The sequence below is a fragment of the Bubalus bubalis genome, chromosome 11 (assembly GCF_019923935.1).
Source record: "Bubalus bubalis isolate 160015118507 breed Murrah chromosome 11, NDDB_SH_1, whole genome shotgun sequence".
NCBI lineage: Eukaryota > Metazoa > Chordata > Mammalia > Artiodactyla > Bovidae > Bubalus > Bubalus bubalis.
The window spans coordinates 65,868,780-65,887,965 of record NC_059167.1 but is presented as its reverse complement, the minus strand read 5'-3'; the positions used below and the strand labels follow the sequence as shown (position 1 = coordinate 65,887,965).

Sequence of the window (19,186 nt, the reverse complement as noted above, 5' to 3'; positions counted from 1 at the left end):
CAATTTGGCTCCATCCCTTCATTCTTTCTGGAGTTATGTATCCACTGATCTCCAGTAGCATATTGGGCACCTACTGACCTGGGGAGTTCATCTTTCAGTGTCATATCTTTTTACCTTTTCATCTGTTCATGAGGTTCTCAAGGCAAGAATACTGAAGTATATGCTATTCTTTTTCATATACTTTTCCATTATGGTTTATCATGGGATATTTAATTCCCTAAGCTATACAGTAGGACTTTGTTGTTTATCCATTCTATACATACTAGTTTTCATCAACAAATCCCAAATTTCCAATCCAACCCTCCCCCACTCTCCCACCCACCCTTGGCAACCACAAGTCTGTTTTCTAAATCATATCCTTCTTGAATGATTTCTCACAAAGGGGACAAAGAGCCTATATAGAGTCAATAAGAAGATAGCAGAACCTTCTTAGTGCTTGTGAAAAATACTGGCTTAAGAAGCCTTAGGAATTGGCAAGGAGAAAACTGGCATACATTTAAAATAAAATATCCAGAAATAAAGATTTATAGGATAGAGGGAGTAGAAGAGTTTCCTTTTCTTCTTGCTTAAAGGATAACTGTTCTTTATGTCCAACCAGATGCAACTGCATGGAGTTATAAGGATAAACAGGTTGCAAGAAAAGGCTGGAGCCCACCGCCTAGCACAGATGTGAACAGTTCTGGTAGAAAAATGGACCCCTCCTCCCTTCTGTGCTTTAATGTGTGCATTAACAAATAGTTCTGACCCAGCCAGAGAGGGGCCTTGTGAGTGTGAAATGTCTGTGTTACAAACCTGAGAGAGCCGCTCTGGTTACAGTTAGTCTAGGGAAGTCCACAGCCTCCCTCGTCAACCTAAGCCCAAGAGGACTGTGTCTCCAGGTCAACTCTTATTCTGACGTAGTTCCTCCACTTTCTAATTCACCCAAGGAACACTTTTCCCCTTAAAAGTCCTGTTAAACCAAGAACCAAAGGAAAGAGCTCAGATTTTCTTTAATGTGAAACAAGATTTTAACTTGCCAAATTAAATTTTAATTTTAAGTTGATTTTAATGAGGACCTTCAGTCCCAAGACCCGCTACACATAGGATTCTCTGGTTGGATCTTGACAAGCCCTCTCTTCTAGTTCCTGCCTCTCATTGTCCCCCTGTTCCTGGGCTGATTGTAAGTCCAGGGGATTCAGTCCTTCCAGGGCTAAGAAGCCAGCCACCCAATCAATCACAAGGCACCCTGCTGTCCCAGGGCAGGCTTGTCCCCTCCAGGAAGGGGCCCTCCCTCACTGCCCCTTCCCTTCCTTCCTCTCCCTTCGTCCCCTTCTTCCCATACTCCCAACTCTGTGACCCAGGTCCATGTGAGTCCACAGCATAGTCATACCCCTAGGAGCCTGGATCTTTTTCTTAGTTGGAAATGATGAGAAATAATCCCACATCTTGGCCCCAAGCTTCCCCTTAACTTGGTTCCAGAGTTGGAGCTGGCTGCAGAGGGGCACAGCAGCCCACTCCAGTGCTCTTGCCTGGAGAATCTCAGGGACGCGGGAGCCTGGTGGGCTGCCATCTATGGGGTCGCACAGAGTCGGACACAACTGAAGCTACTTAGCAGCAGCAGCAGAGGGGCTGCTTCAGCCCTGGGTTTGGGGGGAGTTTGTTCTAACAGTTCTGGGTCCAGGAGGAGACACCTTAGTCCTGATGTCTTTCTTAGCCTGACCTCGGGAAAGTCCCATCCCCATGGTGGCAGGAAGTCTTCCCAGGAGCCACTCTCAGAAATGCTGGGGATCTGAGGCAGATGAATTGGCCAGAGTACTAGATCTTTAAAGTAGCACTGACATCAGCAGACCTGGATGAGAAGGGGTGGAGCCCAGGCACCTACACTATTTAGGAATTCCTAAGTGATTCCCATGCGTTTGAGGGGTGTCAGGGGTGGGAGTGGAAGAGGGGGTACTGCAGGAAGAAGGTGCAATGCCTGTGAGCAGAAGCTGCTTTGGAATCCGGACCTCGGTGGAAGCCTTGGGGGCTGGGTCCTACTCACCTCTCCTCCAGCAGGAACTCCACTTCCAGCTCCTCCATGCCCTGCAGGGGGAGGAAGAGACTGCAGTTGTGAGCTGTGTCTCCACTTCTCTCCAGACCAGGATTCTTGCCACCCTAGGAGACCCTGCGGACATGTCCATGTCCGTCCCACTTGGTGGTCCTGCTGTCTTAGAGTGGGGGCAGCTGCTCTTGGCTCTTTTTGTCCTCCTTGTCTCTCTTGGTCTCCAAGTCTTTTTATCAGGAACATCACTGACCACCCAGAGGAGGTCAGGGTATGAAGCTGACCCTCAGCCCCAGCAGGTAAATCCCTTTGCCCCAGAACATGTTCATACTCTCCCTTCAGCTTCATTCATTCTCCTGCTTTCCCAACAAGCTCACTGTTTGGAGCAAGGGACAGCTGAGATGCTGCCCCCGGCAAGCCCAACTCTGAAGGCTAGGGCCCCGTGCTTTCATCTTCTGCTTTGCATCTCTTGCTGTGTAACTTCAGGAAGTCATGACCTCATGGGTCCTTAATTTCCTCCATGGAGCATGAGCCAGGTGAGCACAGGGATGCTCATACCCTGAGGTGTCCAGGTGCCTGGAACAGTGCCTGCCCTGTGTGTGTGTTTGTGTGTGTGTTAGTCACTTAGTCATGTCTGACTATTTGTGACCCCATGGACTGCAGCCCACCAGGCTCCCCTCTCCCATAGGGCACTCAAATGCTTGTTGGGTGAATCAATAACATCCTGGGCCTTTCTGCAGATTTGCCCTCCTTTGCCTTGTCTGTCCTCTGTCCCCTGGGGCCATCCCAGCAGCAGGGCTCTGAGTGAAGAAAGGGAACCAACATTTACTCCATCTCCATTTAGTACTCTGAACTGGACTTGTTCTTTTAGTTGCTCAGTCATGTCTGACCCTTTGTGATACAACCCCATGGACTGTAGCCTGCCAGGCTCCTCTGTCCACGGGATTTTTCAGGCAAGAATACTGGAGTGGGTTGCCATTTCCTTCTCCAGGGGATCTTCCCAACCCAGGGATCGAACCTGTATTTCCTGCATTGACAGGTGGATTCTTTACCACTGAGCCACCTAGCCATTGAACAGTGCTAGTTGCCTTAATTGTGTATTCCCGTTTAAGCTCACAGTGACCCTGTATGGTAGATATTATTATCAGAAGAGACAAGGAAATAGAACTCAGAGGAATTAAATCTACAGGTTGCACAGCTAGCAAGCCAAAATGCTGGGATTTGCACAGCAGCACTATCTTCTCTCCTCTTGGCTACAGATAGAGGATCCCATAAAACAGCATCTTAGGAATAACCAGCTTCCCCTCATGAGGCAGGAGGCTGAGGTCCGGGGCACCCACACCCACCTCTGTGTTGAGTGGGAACTTCACGTGGGTTTTCTTTCGGAAGCAGAGCTTGGTGAGGTCATAGAGAACTGTCAAGAGATGGTCATCAGGTGTCACCGTGTCTTCATCACAGACGCTCAGCTCTAGAACGTTCTAGGGGAGAAGAGGGGGGTGTGAGTCTGGTCACTGAGGCTGCATCCACCCATTCCCAGGATGAGGGGCCTGACCTCAGTCCTAGTGAGTAGGTGGGTCTGAGGGATGGGGGGGAGCATAGCTCAGGTGTGAGGGACATTTGTGGGGACATGAATAAAGGGAAAAGTGAAAGTGTTAGTTGTGTCTGACTCTGCTACCCCATGGACTGTAGCCCACCAGGCTCTTCTCTCCATGTGATTTCCCAGGCAAGAATACTGGAGTGGATTTCCATTCCCTTCTCTAGGGGATCTTCCCAACCCAGGGACCGAATCCAGGTCTCCCGCATTGCAAACAGATTCTTTACTGTCTGAGCCACCAAGGAAGCCCTAGATTAAGGGAGAAAAGTGTCTATTCCCTCCTTTGCAACTCTCTGAGGCCTTCCTGCCCTTCTTCTCTGATTCTCCTACTGGGGAATTTTGCTCTTTTATAAGCTTGGCCGGGGCCTGTGAAGTGTGAGGGATTTCATTTCACATAGGGGAAGGATGGAAGGACACAGCAAGCAAGACATTTGCCAAGATATAGCATGTATCCAGTTCTGGGACCCAGGAGCTGAAGACAGTTCCTTTGGCACAGAAAACACAGTTCAGGGACGCCATTACATTTCATACTCCAGGTGGAGCAGTGTGGCAAAGATTACAGAGGCTTTGATTGGGTTGGGGTGAAGTGTTGGAGCTCTATCTTTTGGCTCATCAGCCCCTAAGTGATGTCTCATGGGTGGTCCCAAAGCAGAAGGTCAAGGGTGGAGCAGCTACCCTGTCATCTGGCCAAACTCTGAGATGACTTAGGTGACTAAGATTAGCCTCTGGATTAGCCTCTGAGGCCTCTTGTTCCAAGGATCCTGGGAGATGTAGGTTGGGTCTGGATTTGCCTCTTTTGTCCCTATCTAGTAGACCTGAGATGGTTCTGGGGCTTCCTAGTGAGTGGGATATGTTGACTTTGTAATTGCTAGATACCAGGAGCGGGACTTCACTGGTGGTCCAGTGGTTAAGACTTGGCATTCCCAATGCAGGGGGCATGAGTTCAATTCGTGGTGAGGGAGCTAAGATGCTACATGCCACACGGTGTGGCCAAAAAAGAAACCAGGTGTGTCCTAGAACCAACCCAGCAGCCCCAGAGATCTACAGAAAAAAGAAACACACGTTCTGGTTTCAAGATGGCATAGCTCATACTGAAACTCCCCCTTTCTCACCAAAAATCTTATATATGATAGAAAAGACATTTTTAAAACAATAAATATAAAACTCTACTTGAAAACAAACGGATATGTCATGAACTAAAAAAGGAGATGCATTCCTAAAATATGAAAGTGGTAAGCTGGATGGAGCTGTCAAGCCTCAGATGCCTCAGGACTGGCTCTGACGCCTTCATGATGAGGGTAAATTTATCTGAAGGGAACCCTGGGGCAGCTGTCAAAACTCAGGATGTTCAGGACAGGATTCTCCCACAGGAGATATGAACTCCATGTAGTCACATATATCTGAAGAAGGCCCATACCATGAATCAGCAACTCAACAAATGAAAGAGCACGCACCCAAGGAATTAGAAGTAAATTAGCCATCCAAAAAGGATTGCCAACAGTGAAAGCCCTCTGTTTGGGATTAGACTGGCCTCAGACCTATTGAGAAGATTGGCTCTTCTCTCTGTATCCTTCCGCTTGGTGTATGTTCTGGAAACACACTCAATTTGGGGGCAGGAGACAGTTCTAGGGACAATTTAGGGAAAGGGACAGAGAAGCAGGAAAGATGGTAGAAGGATAACTATGCCCAGAGGGACAAATACGAGACAGGCAGAAGAAAGGAGTGGGTGAGTGGGGAGACATGGGACAAGAAGTGGGTAGAAAGAAAGACAAATAGGCATGAGAAGGCCACGTGAACAAAGAGAAGGACAAGCAGGCCAGGAGGGAGTGGACCTGCAGGCAGGCAGGCAGGTGCTGTCCCCATGTCTCACCTTCACTTGGCTCTGGATCTGGAAGCTGAAGGTCTCATTCCATTCTGGGTTTCGGCAGTTGGAGATGGTCCTAGTCCTCAGCCTCTTTTCACTGGCGGTGGGCAGCCAGAGGCTCACAAAGCAGTCTGTCAGGCTCACTGTCCGAGGAAGACAAGGGTGAGGGGGTGAGGAGCCAACCCAGGTCTGAAGAGGAGAGAGTGTGGAGGCAGAAGCCAGAGTGAGGCCTCGTCTCAGCTTCAGGTCCCCTCTTGACTCACGGCCCTGACTCTCCAGAGACCTTTGTCCCAGAACCCTGAGAAGGTCATGGACTTCAGGCTGGAGGTTTCAGAGGGGACGCAGGACCCCCTGCCTGGTCTTAAGACTGGAGATGGCCTCTGGCTCTGCTAAGAAGCACCCTGGCTCTTGTTGGTTTGGGACAAGGTATGGCTGTGACTCTGCAGTTTTTTTGGCTTCCGTGGTGGCTCAAACAGTAAAAAATCTGCTTGCGATGCAGGAGAACTGGGTTCAGTCTCTTGGTCAGGTGGATCCCCTGGAGAAAGAAATAGCTACCCACTCCAGTATTTTGCCTAGAGAATCCCATGGACAGAGGAGCCTGGCGGGCTGTAATTGATGGGGTCACAAAGAGTCAGACATAACTAAGCAAATAACATACACACACACATGGCTGGGAAGTTTTCTCTCTGCCAGGGGAAGATCTGAAGGACTAGCCACCCAGAGGTCAAGTTTATCTCTTGCCTTAGCCCAGGGCACCAGGGAAGCCAAAGTAAGGCTCAGCTCTGGGCTGTGGAGAAGCAAGGATTAGAAGGGACACTGTTAAGGAGGAAGGAGTCAGTCCCAAGGCCCAGTGGGGACAGCCTGGAGCAGAACAGGCTATTCAGCAGGATCTAGGGACAGGGAATGCAAACCTCATGTGACTGAACATCTCAGATGCACCCATCTGGCCTCTTTGTATCTATACTGGTCTCCCCACATGGACTGTGTGGCCCAAGAAACCCTCATATCTAAGACTACATACTTTATTTTTCATTCAAAAGAACAACATGAATGTGATGATGCTGTGTGTGCTCGAAGGATGAAGCTGTGACCCCAACATGCTCTCCTAAAGTTAAAGAAGGCCTCCTGGGTTTTCTCTTTGGAGCAGTGGCAGGCACAGGGATAGGAATAGGGTGAAAACCCAGTGTCCTGACACCATTCCACCTGGGAGGAGGGAGGAAGAGGTGCCCCGATGGCCCTTGTCACTCTTCTGGCAATCTGCTGGGCGTAATTCCCAGGACACCCACAAGATACATAGAGAAGGGGAAAAGTCAATACAGTTTCCAGTGTTAGAGAAGCTTCTTCTAGATGATAAAGCAGCGAAGGGATGGGAGTTCTGTACTGATAGGACTGATCCGAACTAGTTCCTAATTATAATTAATAATGTCCTCTGAGAATGGAACCAGAGGTGACCCCTCCCCGAAGACTGACTTAGTCATATATTGTTACTACACTGAGAACTTCATCAGACTTAATAACCATGGCTTGCATCATGAGCATCCCTGGTTTCTGATTTCATCCCCTCTGTCTGGTTAATCTTTCAGGCTAGTCTTTCACCATTCAATGAACTGGAATTCATGGCCTTCCGCCCATCAAACAGAGGTGAGATAACACTGTCTTTAAATGTCATAATCATCATTAATCCAAACACAACAGAATCAAAAGAAAATGATGACATCATCCTACCATTCCTTCCATGCCCAGCTTGTTCCTCCTCACTATGAACTCAGGTGTCCTGACTAGGCTCTCACATTGAGTTGGTTTAACTCCTTGGTGCTCTCCAGCCTGTCCACTTCTCCCTACTTGCATGGCCACCGCCTTGGTGCAGGCCATCTTCATCTCTGCCATCTCTTCATCACTACCCCAGTGGGAACCCTGTCTTTTGTCCTGCCCCACCCTCATCTTTTCTCTCTAGAGAAACCAAAGGGCTCTTTTCTCATCAGTCACTCCCCAGTTAAAGATCCTTCAGTGGCTCCCTGCCCACTCATGCTGAGTCCCACCCACTCAGCATGGCTACCCCTCCCACTTTCCCAGCCTTTCATCATTCCTTCTCCCTATCATCCCAGCCCCGCCCTGTCCCCAAACACACACACACACACACACACACACACACACACAGAGGCATTCACACATGCATGCACACATACACTGTTACATGCATGTGCTCACACTCATACTCCAAACTCCAGCCAAACCCAGTGCCCTGTAGGTCTCAGAAGGCCATGTCGTCTTGCCATGAACACCCTCCTCTTCCTCTTTCACACTACCCTTTTCCCACCCTTTCAGGTTGCAGAAGGGACCCCCCTCCGGAAGCCTTGCCTAAGCCCCCAAGTCTGGGCCAGGAGCCCCTCGTAGCCCTACGCCTCCCGCTCTCCTCCTGATGGAGCACTGCTGACAGATTGGTGCATGTGTCTCCACCACCCCCTGAGCCCTGGGAAGCCCAGGAGACCCAGTATTGACACCGCTGGATATTTGTGACTAAATGAATGATAGAAAACCCCAGCTTCCTGCTGTTGGGATATACCAGCACCCCAGAAATTCTGGGCTGAGTCACCATAGATATAGAGAGGTAAGTTGGCATGTCTAATGGCTTTGTTCAGAGGGAGACTCCCTGGGGACCTGCTCAGTCCTCCTGGGCCCTCCTTTGGCTTTTCCTGGGCTCCAAGTCCCCTCCTCTTGGCCTGCCTCCTGTGCAGGGGGAGCCTGAAGGCAGGGACCCCACAACCCTACACCCACTTGCTTAGCATGATTTCACAGACCCTGGAAAGGCCCCTTTTCCTCTAAGATTCCTTTTCTATCATCAGTCAATGCCTAAAATTGTCCCATTAAATCCACTGGGCTTTTCCTGGTGGCTCAGATGGTAAAAAAAATCTGCCTGCAATGCAGGAAACCCGGCTTTGATCCCTGGGTTGGGAAAATGCCCTGGACAAGGAAATGGCAACCCACTCTAGTACTCTTGCCTAGAGAATCCCTTGGACAGAGGAGCCTGGTAGCTTATAGTCCATGGGGTTGCAGAGTTGGATTCGACTGAATGACTAACATACACAAATCCACTGAAGTCTCAGAATTTTTGACCTAAGGCTTAAATCTCCAGTTAAGATTAAAAACAAAACAAAACTCCCGGAAGAGCCAGCATTGGTCAGACACCTACACGTCAAGCTTAAATTTTTTTTCCAGTCCTTTTGCAGAGAGCCATTCTGCCTGTCCCCCTAAGGTTGGGAAGGAGAGTGCAGCCCAAGAGAGGATAATCCTGGGGAGGGATGATGGTGGAGGGAGGCCGCCAAGCTCAGATGACAAGCTGCAGCATCATGAGCTGACTCTAAGGTAGTGAGTGTTGTTGTGTTGGCAATTAAGAGTGCTTAAGAAAGGATGATCCAATTCTAAGAACTTTGGAGAATTTCCTAAGCACAGATTGGTTCTAATCCTTGTTCCTCATGAAGTGAAAAAGGGCTTGGTCATAGGAATGACATATCTCTTTTTTCCAGAATGTGGGTGGCCAAGATGACTTAACCATCTCTACTGATATCAAGAACATTATCTTCCTTAGAGACACCCACCTCACAGCTCTTGGGGTGCTGGTTTGAATTTTAATTTATTGTCCCAAGGGGAATAAAAACTCTGGACAGCTGCAAGATTTCCAGGCCAGTTCTCTCGCAGCCCTGACCTAGCTCCTTGATGAGGGAGCCACCCCCGAATCTCATCCCTTTGGGGCTCCTGGAAATCTTAGAAACTCAGGCACCCCTTACAGGACTGAACCAGAGGGGAGATCATTTTTGATCTAAGCCAGGAGGAACGATTTAGGGCAAAGGTGACCCAGGACCTGCAAGATGTCAAGATAGTCTCCACCCAGGCGAGGCAGAAACAGAGCCCAGCCCGTGACAACTGTGGAACCAGATACAACGTGACCTGGGCTGATACCCCCAGACACCGTGACTGCCCCCAACTCTGTTCCTCAGGGAAATGAGGAAAACACAGACATGTTCCAAAGGGGACCAGGTACCCCTGAAGGGCAGCCTGTGTGCCAGAGGCACATGTGGGGGAGAGAGAGAGGAGATAGGCCAGACCTTAGCCCATTTCTCTGGCTGCCTGCTCCCCACCTCACCTCCACCTCTGGGGCCCACAGGTGATGGGTGTAGCAGGAAGTGCCCTGGATGGTGGGAGGGTCTGAGAGCACAAGTGCAGGCCTGCCTGAGAGTGTGAGGCCCGCATGACACGCAGGGCGGGGACAGAGCCACCTCTAGAGGAGCCAAGGCGGGCGAGGCCTCTGCAGGCATGTGAAAGCTGTGACCTGTCCCCGAGGGGAGTGGGGTGAGGTGTCTGATGACCCACCCTGGTGTGGAAATGAAGGCAAAAGAGGCAACCAGGCTCCGGATCCAGGGGACACTTCCAGGCTCCTCACGTCACTTACTGGTGGCCTGGGAGGCCCCAAGAAGCCCAAGAAGTCCATGGCCCCCTGGCCGACCTGGGAACAGAGCCATGCTGGCTGCAACTGATGGCATGGGCTCTGGACACTCACTGTCCCGGGGACGGGGTCTGAATCCTGCCTGGTCCCTTTGTTCTCTCCTGGGATGTAGGGCCCTCCCTTCCCCACCTCTACACTCATCCTTGCGCTGCGGTGTTGCGGAGATAGCTTTGCAGCAGGCTGTCAGCCTCTTCCCCAGGGCTCCTGCTCCATCCGCACAGAAGCCCTCGAGGTCATGCAGTCCCTGCCTCAAGGACTAGGGTGCCACCTCGATTCCCATCCATCCTCTGAATAGCCCGGGTTCCTTCTCCTGGCTTGTCCTTCCTACCCCTCAGCAGGCCAGACCTGGGATCAAACACTGATTCTGCTTGACGCATTTAATCCTCATGTGCAAATGGGTCCCACAGCACTGCCCTCAGGTTGAGGAGGATGTGTGGCATCTGCCCCGGGCAGGCCCCCAGCAGGTGCTGGGGGTGGAATGCAGGAGGAGTCCTCCCCCAGATTGGGCTCCCAGACCTCTGGATGCTCACATCTTGTCCCCTCAGACCTCAGGCTCTCAAAGCAGCCTTTCTTAGCTACTCCCAGTTTTCAGTGTCCTTTAAATCCTGTGGTGACAAGATCAGAATGTCATCCTCTATTAAAGAAAGTGAGAATGTTAGTTGCTCAGTCATGTTCCACTTTTGCAACCCCATGGACTGGTAGCCTGCCAGGCTCCTCTGTCTGTGGAATTCTCCAGTCAAGAACACTGGATTGGGTAGCCATTCCCATCTCAAGATCTTCCTGACCCAGGGATCAAACCCAGGTCTTTTGCACTGCAGGCAGATTCTTTACCATCTGAGCCACCAGGGAAGCCCGCCATTGTCTATTACCACTCCATGATTGCTTTGCATATAGATGCCTCCCCTTGCGTCAGGCTCTCCCAGCATAGTTGAGTCCCAGGGTGAGGGCAATATAAGGGAGCTTTGGGGAACCCGGAGCCCTTGGGCCATTCCTGTGTGGTTGCCAGTAAGTGGGAACCCCCTCAGTCATGGGCCCTGACACAGAGCTTTGTCCTCCTTGAGGACCAGGCTTCCTCCCTGGATGGTGGGGAGGTGAGAGCAGCATAGGGAGGGGCTTTTGTTCTACCCACCCAGATATCTTCATTTCTTCCTGAAACCAGAGACTTCCCTGGGCCCCTGTGGCCTGGGAATGCAGCAGAGGCCGGGATGAAAGGGAAATTAAAGCAGCAAGAAGACCCTGAACAAAGAGCCCTGGTGAGTCAACCATATCCATGGGCTGAATGCAGAACTGGGGCCCTGGCATGCACTGTAGGGCCCGTCTGGGATCCAGGTCCTGAGAAGAGCACTGGAGCTGATTGGCTTCATGGTCCCCAAGGGCCTCTCCTTCCATTCCAACAGCCCCTAAACTCATGCCCAGGGTTGGGGAAGCTGACTCCTGAAAGGGGTGCCAGGGAGGGGAGAGCAGGGAGGAGAGAGTGAGAGGTGGACAGCCGGGTGAGGACTGCAGGGGCTGCTTGTACCAAGGTTGCAGCTACAGGGAGGGGCCTGGAAAATGATACAAACCTCAAAGTCTGAAATACAACTTGAATTCAGAACACACACAGACACACATATGCACACAGACACACAGAGCGACCCCTGACCATTTCCTCTCTAGGCCTGTCTCCATCCTGGCCCCAGAAGTGGAGAGGAGGGAGGGAAGAAGGAGGGGAGACTCACCCACGTCGGCCTGTCTGACGTTCTTCATGCGGATGACCCTCACTGTCAGCAGGTGGCATGGAGACAGCCCGTCCTGTGGGTGGAGAGGACATGACTCACTCTTCATGCAGTGGTGGCAGGTGGCCTTGGCGGAGACAGCAGCTCAACCTGGACAGGCTCCCACTGCCCAGACTCCAGTGACCTCTCCCCTGGGACCATCTGCGGTCTGGAGAATGCTTCTGGTCCCCAGGGGGTCCAAGGCTGTGCAGGTGAGGGGCTTTGTCCTCTATCCTCTCTGAGCCAACACACCCCAGAGGAAGGACAGTTTCATGCCTCTTCTGTCCATGTCTTTCCTATTTGGATCCTGGAGTTGGAAGCCCTTTTCCTGAGCATTTTACCCAGGCTTAGAGGAGTCTTTTTTTTTTTTTTTTTTTAATTTGAGGATAATTACAATTTTGAGATGATTTTTGCCATATATCAACATGAACCACATCTAGGTATACATAGGTCCCCTCCCTCTTAAACCTCCTTCCCCATCCTATCCCTCTGGGTTGTCACGAAGTACTGTCTTTGGGTTCCCTGTGTCATACAGCAAATTCCTACTGGCTATCTATTTTTATATACAATAATGTATATATTTCAATGCTACTCTCTCAAATCATCCCACTCTCTCTTTCCCTCACTGTGTCCAAAAGTCTGTCCTTTATGTCTGCGTTACATGAGTCTTTTTACTATCCACTTCCAGCCCGTGCCCAAGGCAGACACCATCGGACTCCTCCAACCCATCCAATGATGTTTATAGAGGCCTCTGAACTGGAACCCTTTACACTCTGAGTCATCCACTCCATGTTACAAGAGTCACCTTCTACCCTTTTGAGCAAATTTGATTTTTCTCTATTTAAAGTAGTAGTAGGGTTTAGGGGAAACCATGAGAGTGTGAAGAAAAAGAGTCCCCAGAATGCCAATACTCAGAGAAGATCACTATGTATAAATACTTTTATTTTCAACTCAGACTGTCCACAGATAGTTCATCTGCCTTGGCTATTGTCAGATAATATTTGTAATATAATCTACTGAACATTTACTCTAATAGGGGAAGGGTGGGCACAGCAGGAGACCTTGATCTTGGCTGGTGAGAGGTCCCGCTCAGTTGGCCTTGCAGGGGTCCTGGGGCAGAGAGTGCAATGCAGGCTGATCATGGCCTTCTCCCTAGGGCCCTCCAGCCTCAGGCCGGTGGGTGATCTGGGGGCCAGGGGCAGACTGAGGGCTGTGTCCCACAGAGCTCCAGAGCCCTCACCACAGCTTGTCCATTGGTTGGGCTCAGTCCTTGAAGCAGCAGCGAACCTCTCCCTGATCCCCACCTCCAAGCCCTAATGGTGGTAGCTCTCTCCATGGGTCACAGTCCAGGGGACCTGCCCTCATTTGGGTGTACTGAGGAGCCAGAGGCCCAACTGGGTCTTGGGTGCCTGGCTCCCTGAGTGATGTCACCTGGACAGTGTCTGAGGACCTGGCCCTGAGGGTGCTACCAGCTGAGATATGCCTCCTCAGTTGAGCCTCAGCACTGTGGGAGGACCTAGACTGGATGCTGGGCAAATGCTCCTGAGCAGGGTAACTGGCCTGCATAGGGAGCTTCCACCTCTTAGCAGAGCCCAGACCTCAGAGGGGAAGAGATGAGCCTTGAGACCTTGCCCTTTCTTGTCAGAATGGAGGATAATATTTGTTTTTAACACCAAAAACATTTTGTACTGAGGTATAGCCAATAGGATAATATTTGGTTTGGTGGAGATTTACAGGAACACTGTGACCTGACCATGACCTGACCTCAAGAACAAAGGCACGTATATACAGTGGAATATTACTAGGCCATAAAAAAGAACGAAACTGTGCCATTGGCAGAGATGTGGATGGACCTAGAAACTGTCACACAGAGTGAAGTTAAGTCAGAAAGAAAAAACAAATATATATTTATGCATGTATATAGAATCTAGAAAAATGGTACAGATATTTGCAAAGAAGAAATAGAGACACAATGTAGAGAACAAATGTATGGACACCAAGGATGGCAGAGAGGGTGGGATGAATTTGGAAACTGGGGTTGACATATATACCCTGCTGCTGCTAAGTCACTTCAGTCGTGTCCAACTCTGTGTGACCCCGTGGACGGCAGCCTACCAGGCTCCCCCATCCCTGGGATTCTCCAGGCAAGAACACTGGAGTGGGTTGCTATTTCCTCCTCCAATGCATGAAAGTGGAAAGTGAAAGTGAAGTTGCCCAGTCGTGTCCGACTCTTAGTGACCCCAAGGACTGCAGCCCACCAGGCTCCTGCGTCCATGGGATTTTCCAGGCAAGAGTACTGGAGTGGGGTGTCATTGCCTTCTCCGATATATACCCTACTATGTTTAAAATAGATAACTAATGAGAACCCATTGTATAGCACAGGGAATTCTACCCAGTGCTTTGTGGTGACCTAAATGAGAAGGAAATTCAAAAAAGAGGGGATATATACAAATAGCTGATTCACTTTTCTGCACAGCAGAAACTAACACAACATTGAAACACAAGTAAACCCCAATTTTAAAAAAAGGATCTGACACTAAAAAGTTTGCAACAACTAACCACTCTCCTTTCTAGTCTTTCCTAGAAAAGGGCTTTGCTGAAATCTTTTAGGGAGTTCAGGAGTTTTTAAGGCATGACCCATCTCCTTGCATGGCCCTGCAATGAACTTTTCTCTGTTCCAAACTCCAGCATTTTGGTTTTGTTTGGCCTCACATCAGGTGCACATTCGTGCATCAGGTATACAGATTTGCATTTGGTAACATTACTATTTTCCAGACCCTTCTCTTATAGTTTCTAATTTCATAAAACCTTTATAATAAAAGTATTGCTCATTTTAAAAATTAAATAATTGACATATAACATTGCATGAGTTTGAGGTATACAACATAATGATTTGATGATTATAGTTAGTATTGTCATATGGTTACCATAAGAAGTTTAGTTATCCATCACCGCATGCAATTAAAATTTTTTTCTTGTCATGAGAATTGTTATTTTGATGTCTGTCCTTCCAGGCTCTACTGGGGCTTAATTTGTTTCTTTGTTTCTTTTTATTTTTTAATTGAAGGATAATTGCTTTACAGAATTGTGTTGGTTTCTGCCAAACATCAACATGAATCAGCCATAGACATACATATGTCCCTGCCCTCTCTTTCTCTCTCTCTCTTTTTTTGATGTGGACCATTTTTAAAGACTTTTATTGAATTTGTTACAATATTGTTTCTGTTTTATGTTTTGGATTTTTGACCATGAGGCATGGGGGATTTTAGCTCCCTGACCAAGGATCGAACCTGCACCCCTTGCACTGGAAGGCAAAAATCCTAACCACTGGACCACCAGGGAATTTCCTGGGGCTTGATTCTAACCAAGAACAATAGGACAATGGCTGGGAAGGCTGTTGCTCGGTCCCTGAGATCCATATATAATTCATCTTTAGGGCCTTTTCCTCCTCTTTCCCCAACAGCTGCCTCGAAGTTGAAACAAAGCCATACTGACTGTCACATACAGGTCTGAGGATTCTTTTTGTGAGATTAACTCTGAAACACTGAATATTTTCATGGTCAATCACTTGCTCTAATGGGATTGCCTTTTGAGCCTTTTCACTTGGACCAAAGGCTGTACATAGCACTTCTCTTCTGGTTCTGGAAATACAGTTGTGCCTTTGGGCAGACCCCTCCAGGCACATGGGTCCTTATGTGGGCAGAGCACGTGTTCTGATCTGATCTGGGGAGGACGCAGGAGTCATCTTTCATCCAGGAGAGCGGCTCTGGCAAAGCCTGTTCCCCCGACCCACTTCCTCAGAGGGCAGCTAGAGGACTCCAAGCAGGGAGCCAGCCAAGGCCTTGGCCCAGGCAGGGATCACTCCCCACGTCTCTGAACCCAGGGGCCCGGTCCTCTCAGCCACCACAGCCCTTTTCCTGCCTCCAGGAGGGGCTGTCCTTGGCCCTGCCCAGCTCCCTTGTGTCTTCCCTGGGAGGGAATGAGCATCCACAGCTTCCTGTAGGACCTCACTCGGGGTCTCCCTGCCTTCCAGGAAAAGCTCTCTGCTGTCATCTAACTCTGTACCTTCCGACGAAGTTGACCATTTCTTCTACTCTAACTCAGCACCACTAATCCTTACAGCACCCCAAAAGCAGTTATTATTAGCCTCGCTTTACAGATGGAGACTCTGAGCCTAAGTCCTTTGACTTCAGGCACTCAGCTTGAATCAAAGGAAACTGAGTTTGCATCCAGTTCTGATTTTTGTGGGTATATGATGTAGACCACTGCTGTTTTATATTTTGGCTTTTTGGCCATGAGGCATGTGGGATCTGAGCTTCCCAACCAGAGACTGAACCCATGCCCCATGCATTGGAAGGTGAAGTCTTAACCACTGGACCACCAGGGAAGTCCCCAAGCTCTAATTCTTAACCCTGTGTTCATAACTACGATTATATTGTCACCTTAAACTTGAAAGTGACCCTCAACAAACATGAAGACAGATGCTGCTTGCCCCAATCTTCTCTGAAAGTCTATTTTCCTGGCAGATTTTTTGTTTCACCTTGAATTATCCCAAATCCCCCAAATAACCCACACACTCCAGCAGCCCTTCTACTTTCAGTACTCTTCTGACACATTCCATCATCTCTCCCCTTATCAAACAACCAGAGCATGTCAGGACTGTAAGAGCTTTTAAGAGAAGTTCCCACTTTCTAGCAGCCACAGAGGGCTGCTTTGTGGTTTGGAGCCTCAGCTTACACCTTTAGCCCAGGAATTTTCAGGAGACACCCAGTTGCCAAGTACTCCGCAAAGCACTCATCCATCTGCCAGCAGGGAGACAGAGCCTCGAGGGTGTGAGAGAGAGCCCAGAGGGGCCGTGCTGGGAGGAAGGCAGCAGGAACACGGGACTCAGGTCTTGGGGCCAGATGATTCCAGGAATTAAGTCTATGAAAAATGACCTTCTGAGATTAAAGTGAATGTACGTATTTTGCTCCTGATATAATTAGCTCAATTGGAGTGATGCTGCTGCTGCTAAGTCACTTCAGTCGTGTCCGACTCTGTGTGACCCCATAGACGGCAGCCCACTAGGCTCCCCGTCCCTGGGATTCTCCAGGCAAGAGTACTGGAATGGGGTGCCATTGTCTTCTCAGAGTGATGCTAGGCATATGCAAAACTGCATGGTCTCAGAGCTAATGAACACAATAGAAAGATGTAATAGATCACAAAGGATAGTGTTTGTGACTATGGGAACTAGAAACTGGTGGGTTTATGGAACCCAAGTGTATGGGGTGGCTTATGGGATCTGGGTAAGAACTTCAGGGGCTTGGACAAGCTCGTCCCTCTGACAGGATTGGTAGCTGGGTATCAGAGTGAAAGTTTAACAGCAGATATGGCCAGGCACCAGCTAGTCTGCAGCCCTGAATCAGGGGTGGGTGGTAATCCTCCAGTTCATGAGGGCTCTGGAGGGTCCAGGGACAAGGACCAGAGAGCACTCAGGAGGTTGGAGCTCAAGGCAGGGACTATTTGGCAACCACTGGAGAAGTGTATTTAGATACTTTAACAACCAGGACCGCTGTGTATGGACGGGGGGCTGGATGGTAGGTTTCTGGGAAGCCATGGCTCAGGCTGTAGGCACACCTGGCTCCAGCCTCCTCCTGGCCTTGGTCCTTGGGGTTGGTTTCGCCAGGACTCTTTTTCCCCTGAAACCTCCTTAGGACAGGGGCATCTTGCCAGCTCATGTGGAAAAAAGCTTGACTCTCAGGATTGATTATTTTGCAATCCAATATTACCCCTTTCCAGCCCCTTACTTTATAGACAGGGCTTTGGTGGGGAGGTTGGGAACACAATTCATTACCCTCCTCTCATATGCCAGGCTCTGCTCTACCTGGGGGCGGGGCACTGTATCTGTTTTCAACTAGGCCCCCTGCCCCAGCGAGACTCTGGGGAAGGCACTACTATTCCTCTTTGCAGAGAAGAAGACCAAGGTTAAAGAGCTTGCATCTCAAACAGGGTCACACAGCCCAGAAGGGGCGGGGCCACAGATGTAGATGTACTTGGCTGCAGGGCATTGCCCATTCCATCCACTTGGAGGCTGGCCCTCACCAGGAATTAACCAACTCAGTTAATAGCTTGCTGCCGGGAGCCGGCATATTGCATATTGAGTGCATATTGCATATTGAGTGCAGCACTTTCCACAGCATCATCTTTCAGGATCTGAAATAGCTCAACTGGAATTCTATCACTGCCGGGAGCCAGCGTGAGGAATTCCGCCCATGACAAAGGTCATGAGGAAGGAGGCTCGGCATACGCAAAGGCAGGATCGAGCCTCAGGAGTCCCCCTGGAAATTCTCGAGCATCTACCCCGAAAACCAGAGTCTGCCTACTTTCTGCTTTGTGCTTTCACCTACACCTCTGACTTTACGGGGGGCTGTCCCCCACTACCTCTCTCTGAAAAGAGAGTTAGCTTACAGCTCCAGTTAATAATTCCTGGGTGTGACAGTGTTTCAACCTACAAACTCCTTTGGAAATCCTCTAGCCTGCCTGAATGGGTTTTTCCGGCCACATGTGATTGTTCAGAGCCTCCCAACTGTGAGAGGCAGGAGATGTTCTAAACTGCCTAAACACAGATTCCTTTGAGTAGTTAAAAGATTAATTAGAAATTGTATTGGTGAAGGGTTTTTTCACTTGTTGAGCCAGTTTGCTGCTAAGTCTCCATACTCCTTACCTACTGTGTCCTTGGCAGTGTATTGATTGATATAATGGGTGTATAGAAATGTAAAATGCAGCTTTGTCTAATGCTTTTTGGAAGGCTGGTGCCTGACTTTGGAATAATCACCTTTAGAGAAAAATAAGTTTCTTAAAATGTTAACAGGCCTCCGGGCCAGAAGATGATGTCAATCACCTGAACTTTTGCATATGATAAGTTTGCAGGAAGAAAGCCTGGCTTGCTGCATGACTCTACCCCTTCCCCCATTATCCTCTATGCATACCTTAAGGTATAAAAACTACTTTGGAAAATAAAGTGCGGGCCTTGTTCACTGAAACTTGGTCTCCCCATGTCACTCTCTCTCCCAAATTCCAGCTGAGTGTCCATCTGGAGCGCGGATGTCCTCTGCGACCATTTATTTGCCTGGGCTTCTAAGACCCACTCGAGAAGGTGTCTAAGGTGGGGCACCTTCCGCTATTCGAGAGGGCGCCTGCGGCCTCCGTGGTCAGAGCTAACCTGGTGTCACGGGTTATATTGATTTTCCGCGTAAACCAAGCCACTCAGCTTCTTTTCTCCACTGAATTTTCCTACTGAGCTATCCTTATTTCAGCCGCTTTTCTCCACTGAATTTCCTCACTGAGCTATCCTCATTCTATTACTCTTTATATCTTTGATGAATAAATAATTAAATAGGTCGCCGACGCCGTCCCCGCTTCGAATACCCTGGATCAGCCGGGGCTGGACCCCGGCAGCTTGCTCCAGGTCAAG

At 49.5% G+C, this 19,186-nt stretch overlaps 1 protein-coding gene across 3 annotated transcripts in view; it reads right to left on the bottom strand.

The window, feature by feature from the left end:
• The window catches only part of PLA2G4E (phospholipase A2 group IVE), a 75,245-nt gene that overhangs the window by 25,355 nt on the left and 30,704 nt on the right, over positions 1-19,186 (bottom strand). For all 3 annotated transcript variants that reach the window (XM_044925183.2, XM_006066213.4, XM_044925182.2), the window contains exons 2-5: positions 11,698-11,770; positions 5,485-5,621; positions 3,367-3,498; positions 2,021-2,061 (exon numbers count right to left, since the gene is read on the bottom strand). In XM_044925183.2, the coding sequence (XP_044781118.2) occupies positions 2,021-2,061; positions 3,367-3,498; positions 5,485-5,621; positions 11,698-11,770 (383 nt within the window). The remainder of the gene's footprint in view (positions 1-2,020; positions 2,062-3,366; positions 3,499-5,484; positions 5,622-11,697; positions 11,771-19,186) is intronic.